This window comes from Alligator sinensis, unplaced genomic scaffold (assembly GCF_000455745.1).
Source record: "Alligator sinensis unplaced genomic scaffold, ASM45574v1 scaffold872_2, whole genome shotgun sequence".
Lineage (NCBI taxonomy): Eukaryota > Metazoa > Chordata > Crocodylia > Alligatoridae > Alligator > Alligator sinensis.
This window is the reverse complement of record NW_005842132.1, coordinates 464,879-473,306: the sequence shown is the minus strand read 5'-3', so window position 1 is coordinate 473,306 and position 8,428 is coordinate 464,879. Positions and strand designations below refer to the sequence as shown.

The following is an 8,428-nucleotide window of genomic DNA, read 5'->3' as shown; positions in this document are numbered from 1 at the left end:
ACCGCTCGCAAACGTTTCTGCGATCCCAAAACCAGAGCACAGACAGCAAAAGCCTCACACCATCCGATGTTTGAAATGTGGTTCTGCTCCAGAAAGTGGCTACAAACAGTGCAGGGAGACCCCTGTGTTTGGAAATAATTGGAAAGGCGCCATGTCAATCTCAGATTGCATGCACACGTGGTTTGTTTCCTCTTACACATTTTGCAGCCCTGCAAAGGCACTGTGGGACCCGAAAGTCAAGCTGTGTGCAGGAAGGAAAGAACATTGGTACAAATACAAGATGGCCTGGCCCAAATTATACTCAGTTATACTGGTACAACCTCACTGCCTTCCTTGAGTTTGCACAAGTATGACAGAGAGCTGCTGACTAAAGCCCTGTTTATACACCAAAAGAATCCAGCTCATTTTCTTATAGCTGAAATGGCCCGTGCAGTGGTATAATCAGCTCACACAGGCCAGGCCTACATTCACAACTGCTTATTGTACAGCTATACAGTGTACTCTGTTTAAGTGCATGGCACTGGGGCTAGAAAAAAAGGCTTTGTACTTGCTTGATGGAGATGCACTTATCCAAAGGTAACACATGCACTGCTCAGAGTACACAGCTTTGTCAGTGTTGCAATATTAACAGCCCCAAAACTAACTAGCTCCCATCCTTTTCAAGGCTTCTAGCAGCAGCCTTTTGAAAGGCACTTCCCCATCGCCATTTCTGGAGCCAATTAATATGCAATTAACCAGAGTAAAATGCTTTTACAAAGTAGAAAGGGATCTGAAATACTGTCTGTGCTCAAGTAGTTTCAACACATAACCAAGATGCAAATACTGGATATTTGCTATAATGCAAGCAATAGGAAGAAAAACGTGGGGCCTTTAACATGCCTTTAAATGAATTATGCAATGATCCAACGTGCATAAAAGTCGAGTACACTGTTCTGGTAAAGTGCTCTTAGCATGGATACAGCTTATATGCTCAAAACTGTGCTTTTCCTGGTATAACTTATTCTGCAGCTATAACCTCATGCCCTGAGCAAAATAAGCTATATTTGTAATACTGGAATTTTGCCAGTATAAGCTGCACCCATGCTCACAGCGTTTGCTGGCTCAGCTGTGCTGGCAAGGGATCACACTTCTTGACACCCCTGACCGATATACAGGGGTGGGCTGGCAGAAGCGCGTAGCATAGACGTGGCCTTATTTTAATTTAGTGTAAACATGATCTGTATTTTGTTTTTAAAGCTGTCAGCAGATACAGTTCTGAACGTGCAGGGGCAGATCTGGTCAAACAAAATGTTCCATTTTTATACGATCCCTTTCTAGAGCAGAACCACTTTTGTTATACTGCATGTTGCAAACCGGAAAAAGTAAAATCGGCAAGTCAATTCAGCCTACACAAAACTGTCAAGGTGTATTCAAATGCTACGCTTGGGCCCCACCAGTACCCAGAAAATGACCTGTTGCTATCAATGGGCCTTCGCGACTCTTCAGCAAGAGCGGCTTTTACCACAGTAGGGCCCCATCTACTGTAGATACCTTCGGAGCAGTTGGATAAGCAAGTCACGCTTTGAGCCATACTTCACAACAAGGTTAAAGAGGTTCTACCATACCTGTGCATTTCTTTTGGAGGTTCATCAGCATTCCCCACTAGGGAATGCAGTGTAATTAGGAGCTGGTTTGATGATTTTGTATCCTTGCTGAACACAATGGGCTGCCATTACTTTCATGCGCCTTATTTAATTTTTTTGCAATATAAGATTCATGATACTAGGCACCTGAAGTGGTTTCTCTTGTTCCGAGGAGAGCATGGTTTACCGATACCTTTTAATGATGAAGATTCTGTTTACAATCTTACGTGACAGAATTACACAGCCAGACGCACACTTTTCCAGACCCTGGGTGGCCAACGATGCTCTGATCTGTTCCTGCAGTGAGCCTTCATTCCTACAAAGAGGAAAGATGTGAACACCAATGGTTTAAAATAACTGAGACTGTCGATTGAGTTACTGATGCTTCCCGTCACGGGAATGTCAGTCTTCTGTCCTTATCGCTGTTTTTGGACGGCACCTGAGCTTGGAGTTGTGTTTCTGAGATTCCTGCTTTGCCCTGCACTGTTCTTTGAGTGTAAAAAAGAATGTAGGCCTGGGTTTTGCACACCTCCTCCACACTACATACATTCAGTTTGGAGTCATTGCAGTGGACCCAAAAACCTACGAACCAAAGGGAGAAAGAGAATATTAGTAACTGGCCCTCAATTATTTTGCTTGCTTTGAAGGACTGTTCATAAGCGACATCCACAAGAAAAGGACATGGAGAATAGAGGAGCACTTTCTTAAATTTACAGGCACTTTAGGAAGAACCTCCAGGTAATCAGATGCTTGTAGCATTTCTATGGTATTAACCCAATTCACATTATATAGTTGTGCTGCGATTTGATTTTAATATTATATCATAAAACCTCCTCAATGCAACTTTCAAGAGGAAAGAGACAATTCTTCCTCATTCCACAGTAAACTAGAGGGCGATGATGTAGCTGTGAAAAGCCCTGTGGATGCGACTCATGAACAGTCCCTTTCCCCGTTTCAAAACGTTCTCTGTACATCTTATCACCCCAAGAATAATCAGACAGATGCCCAGCACGAGCAGCAGCACAGAATTACAGAGCCCAGGAAAATGAAACATACACCATGTTAAAGCAAGCAATAAAGACATCCTGACAGGCTACAAGGGAGGGGAAGGAAAAGCAGTCTTTGGTCTTTAAACGAACGCACACACGAAGACAACATGCTTTTAGAAATAAGCTCTGGGAATCAAGCTATGAAATGGCAGGAAACTTGATTCAGAACGACTTTGACTGTAAATCTTATCTTTACAATGTACTAGGTCTATGGAACAAAATATTGACAGACTGAAGATCTGTTTCCCCAGTAATAAGGCACACGCACCTCCCTCTGTGTTGTAGCAATATGCTGTGTAGTGTCCTGAGCCAAACCCTTTCCCATGATGCATCACCACAGCGGAGAGGTCATAGACAAAGGTCTCTTTGTCAAGAGAGGAGAGAGAGTCCCTGCAGCAGTAAGGTTCCATGTTTAATACCTGGTCAAAGAGGACATGGACCCCAATCTTCTCACGGTGATTACGTCCAGACCACCTGCAACACAAATCCTTGCAATCAACACAAATCTCTACTGCATATGCACGGGCTCTTGCTCTCACTCTGCAGTCTCTTATCCTCTTTGTAGTTTATTTCTCGTGAAACAGGTGCTGCTCCCAATGCTAAAGGGAAGATGCGCACTACAGTTAAAGCATTTCTGGGATTTGGAACAGCCATTCACAAGGCACTCACCACTGTGTGTGCGAGCACTACTTGCAAAACCCAGTCACTAAAAAAACCTTCCTAAAACAGGAAGCATGTTATTCTGCCTCTTCCCTATAACAATTACACAGAGATGTGTTAATCTGGAGGCACTTTCCTAGCATCTGCCATTATGGGAAGCCAATGGAAAAACAATACATCAGTACATACATTCATAGATGTTAGGGTCGGAAGGGACCTCAATAGATCATTGAGTCCGACCCCCTGCATAGGCAGGAAAGCGTGCTGGGTTCAGATGACCCCAGGCAGATGCCCATCTAACCTCCTCTTGAAGACCCCCAGGGTAGGGGAGAGCACCACCTCCCTTGGGAGCCCGTTCCAGACCTTGGCCACTAACTGTGAAGAAGTTCTTCCTAATGTCCAATCTAAATCTGCTCTCTGCTAGCTTGTGGCCATTATTTCTTGCAACCCCCGGGGGCGCCTTGGTGAGTAGAGCCTCACCAATTCCCTTCTGTGCCCCCGTGATGAACTTATAGGCAGCCACAAGGTCACCTCTCAACCTTCTCTTGCGGAGGCTGAAGAGGTCCAGGTGCCCCAGTCTCTCCTCATAGGGCTTGGCCTGAAAGCCCTTAACCATACGAGTGGCCCTTCTCTGGACCCTCTCTCCAGGTTATCCACATCCCTCTTGAAGTGTGGCACCCAAAATTGCATGCAGTACTCCAACTGCGGTCTGACCAGCGCCCGATAGAGGGGAAGTATCACCTCCTTGGATCTGTTCGTCATGCATCTGCTGATGCACAATAAAGTGCGGTTAGCTTTGCTGATGACTTCATCACACTGCTGGCTCATGTTCATCTTGGAGTCCGCTAGGACTCTGAGATCCCTTTCCGCTTCCATGTTGCCGAGCAGGTCATTCCCTAGGCAGTAGGTGTGCTGGACATTTTTCCTCCCTAGGTGCAGCACTTTGCATTTCTCCTTGTTAAATTGCATTCTGTTGTTTTCTGCCCACTTGTCCAACCTGTCCAGGTCTGCTTGTAGTTGTTCCCTGCCCTCCGGCATGTCCGCTTCTCCCCACAGTTTTGTGTCATCTGCAAACTTGGACAGAGTACATTTCACTCCCTCGTCCAAGTCACTGATGAAGACATTGAAGAGTATCGGTCCAAGGACCGAGCCCTGCGGGACCCCACTGCCCACGCCCTTCCAGGTCGACACCGACCCATCCACCACCGCTCTCTGGGTACGATCCTCTAGCCAATTCGCCACCCACCGGACTGTGTAATCATCCAAGTCACAGCCTCTTAATTTGTTCACCAGTATGGGGTGGGATACTGTATCAAAGGCCTTCCTGAAGTCTAAGTAAATGACATCAACCCCTACTCCTGCGTCCAAGTGTTTTATAACCTGGTCATAAAAAGAGACTAGATTAGTCAGGCATGATCTGCCTGCTACAAACCCGTGCTGGTTCCCCCTCAGCATAATTTTTCCTGCTGGACTCTCATATGTGAGCCTTAATAATCTTTTCAAAGACTTTGCCAAGGATGGGGGTGAGACTGACTGGCCTATAGTTGCCTGGATCCTCCTTCTTCCCCTTCTTGAAAATAGGGACCACACTGGCCCTTTTCCAGTCCTCCGGGACCTGGACCATGTGCCACGAGCGCTCAAATATTCTTGCCAGTGGCTGTGCAATGACATCAGCAAATGCCTTCAGTACCCTTGGATGGAGCTCATCTGGGCCTGCCAACTTAAATGCATCCAGTCCTTCCAAGTGACTCTGCAACATCTCAGGTTCAACGCTTGGTAGTCTGGCGGCCTGCTGCTGCCTCTCCACAATCCCAGTGAGAGCCTTGTCTTGCCCCTCGCTTAGGAACACTGAGGCAAAGAACTCATTGAGCAGTTCAGCCTTGTCCCCCCTGTCCGTCACCAATTGCTTTTGCCCATTCAGTAGAGGTCCTATTCCACCCTGGGCCTTTCTTTTACTCCCTATATACCTGAAAAACTTTTTTGTTATCCTTAACTTGGGATGCCATCCTCAGCTCCATGGTAGCTTTGGCCTTTCTAACTGCCTCCCTACATCTGCGAGTGGAGGAGGCATACTCCTCTTTAGTAATCTCTCCCTGTTTCCACTGCTTATATGCCCCCGCATTTGCCCTTAGGCTGCTCTGGATTTCTCTGGTCAGCCAAGGAAGCCTCTTGGCCCCTTTCCCCCTTACCAGGATCGTCTCCCTCTGTGCCTGAAAGATCACTTCCTTAAGACACAGCCACCTTCCTGGGCTCCCATCTCGCCAAATCTCTTACTCTGCAGTGCATCGTTGATTAAATGCCTGAGCTCGCTGAAGTCAGCCTTCCTAAAGCCTAGCACTTCCGCCCTGCTAGTTACCTTTCCCACTCTGCACCTTATGGTGAATTCTATTATTTGGTGATCACTGTCCCCCAGGTAACCACTGATCTGTAGGTCCCCTACCATGTCATCCCCCGTTGCCAATACCAGATCCAGTAAGGCATTCCCCCTATTGGGACCATGTACCTCCTGCATCAGGTGGAAGTCCTGCACACAGGATAGGAACCTGCGCGAATGGTGGGAATTTGCTGTCTGCATCTCCCAGCAGATGTCAGGGTAGTTTAGGTCCCCCATGACTACCACTTCCTTAGTCTTTATGGTCTCCGAGAGCTGCCTCAGGAGTTCCAAATCTAGTTCTTCCCCTTGGTGTGGGGGTCTGTAGCAGACCCCCTACCACCAAATCCCTTTCCCACTTGACCTCCATGTATCCTAACCCACAATCCTTCTACTTTCTCCTCCTCCAATTCCATTTTCATAAGGGTCGATGTATAACGCTCGGCAATGTGATCCAGAAATGGTATTTTGGCAAGATCTGAACTCTGGTAAGTTCCTTATCTAAAAACCTACCACTGTGATTCCAAGTAAGATGCCTCACCTGAATCGTTTAAGGTGCAGCCGGAGGACCTGAGGTAGTCTGTAGATCATTAACTGCTTTTTAGCTTCGCTCAGAACAAGAGGTTTAGGAGAAGACTTCCGCCGTTTGCCTATGAAAAGTTTAAGTAAGGCACAAAATGTTAATAGAGCTGAAAGCTGTCTTCAAAAGGGGAAGCCACATATCACAGACTTCCTAGTGTCAAGAGTTCAGCTCTCAGCAATGAAGCTTTACAAGTGAAATACATGGAGAATGGAGGGAGATACAGTAGGGGAAGTGTTGCGTGCAACCTACGTATGCAACTTGCAAAGAGGCCATTTAAAAAAAAAAAAAAAAAAAAATATATATATATATATATATATATATATATATATGGGGATCTGGTGCAACAGGAAACCACAGGTTTTAAAATACTCACAACTTTGCATTTTACGCTGCTTATTTTACAGTTTCAAGCCATTTCTGCTAACATTTTGCACTGGAGAGTACTGCACTGCTGAGAAGAGATGATGGATTACAGAAGCTAGGAGACCTAATTTCAATGCTGAATAACGCTGAAAAAATTACAGAAAAAGGGGGCACATTTACGCAGTGCCATGATTGTGTTCGGAGCCTTACAGACAGATAAAGAGCATTCCTGTGTTGCTAGGATGAGTTATGATAGGACTCAACAAGAAATTTCACCAAATATTGGGAGGAAAAAGATAAGAATTATCACAGTAAGATCATGTAGTTATTTGGGTTGTAGCAGTGTGCTTATCTTGAATTTTTTTCCATTTGTTAGAGGGGGAAACTAACTGTAGAATGGAATGGTGGCTTAAAATGAGTCATAGAAAGAAGGTGAAGGCGTGCTGATAGATCAGTGCTGGTGTCTGAAGTGTAGGGGTCCACAAAGAAATAGTGGAGAGACGAGTGGGAGAATAAAAGAAAAGGGTAGCTAAATGTAAAGGTTTGGCAGAGCAATGGAAAGTGGAAGTCCTTCAGTTCTCACCTCCAAGAAGACCACCCATTGTCAACAACTACATTTTTATTTGCTAATTAGATAACATTTTACTCCCTGTTGGGAATGCAAAAATTAAGAGATGACTCCTCACAAAGCCTTCCTTCTGGCGCCAGCAGACTACTGAAGTCTCACTTTGCTGTACTGTTATCCCTGCCATAAAAGAGTAATACAATAAAATATTTTTTCCAGTTGGAGTAATTTGTTACAGTGCCACTGCAGAGTACAGATTACAATACAATGAAGGTGTCACAATCAGTGCTTTGTGAGTAATTAAAGCATTTTAGGAATGAACAGTAAAACACTCAAAAGACTTCTATGCCTCTATTTACTTTCCACCAACTATCGTGGGGTTTTTTTATTTAAAAATATACCTACAACAATCCCATTAAATCATGCAGACGTTGTTTACTTTGGCAGGGGAGAACAAAATCTTAACACGCTACAATCAGTAACTATTCTTTGCACTTCACCATAAACAGGTTTGAACTGAACTACAACGGAAGGTCAAATCTTGATTTCCTTTTCACTTTTACTCATTCATTAAGGCAAAACTTCTGATCCCTTCACTACAGTGGGGCCTTATGAAAACAAGGATGTAAGACTTTGGATCTCACCGAGTAATGCTAAATTATGCAAGATTTATCATCTCTCCTTGCGTGCTGTTCATTAATCCTTCTAGAAAGCTACATCTCATGCTTACTATAAACAGCAAAAAAACAAAGTAAACGCCTTTCCTGTTGGCACATTATCTTCCTATTTAAGCAAGTTGCTGGCACCTAACATACAGTTTCACTGCATGGCAGAGGAAGAGAATGGCTACTCTGAAGAATAAAAGGATCCATCAAAAAAATGTGCATGCCTCCAGAGAAAGCAAGGGTCCTAAAATAAATGCTTCGGGTTTTTTTGTGGGTGTTTTAGAAACTAATGGCAATTTTTAAATAAAAGCATTCTGCGTGCAATAATCATTCAGTGGACCACATCACTTCTCTATGTAATTGTAGGTGACAGGCAAGTTTGACAATGCCACCATCAGGTGTTCCTTGCTGCTGTGTAATGTTCCACTGTTACAGACATGCAGCCATTTGAAATGCCCTCGTACACAGGGAACACAGATACTGCTCAACAGACCTTACGAACCCTAGCCTTCAACAGGGAAAGACCGTCAGTCATTGAGGGACCATGCAA

The 8,428-nt window shown here is 44.8% G+C and overlaps 1 protein-coding gene across 2 annotated transcripts in view; it reads right to left on the bottom strand.

Annotated features, from left to right (window-relative positions):
• Window positions 1-6: 6 nt before the first annotated feature.
• Window positions 7-8,428, bottom strand: part of USP49 (ubiquitin specific peptidase 49) — a 15,371-nt gene continuing 6,949 nt past the window's right edge. The window contains exons 4-6 of one of the 2 annotated variants that reach the window (XM_006025046.3): window positions 6,244-6,352; window positions 2,940-3,145; window positions 7-2,204 (exon numbers count right to left, since the gene is read on the bottom strand). In XM_006025046.3, the coding sequence (XP_006025108.1) occupies window positions 2,014-2,204; window positions 2,940-3,145; window positions 6,244-6,352 (506 nt within the window). In that variant the 3' untranslated portion in view covers window positions 7-2,013. The remainder of the gene's footprint in view (window positions 2,205-2,939; window positions 3,146-6,243; window positions 6,353-8,428) is intronic. The other variant, XM_006025048.3, reaches the window with a different exon arrangement.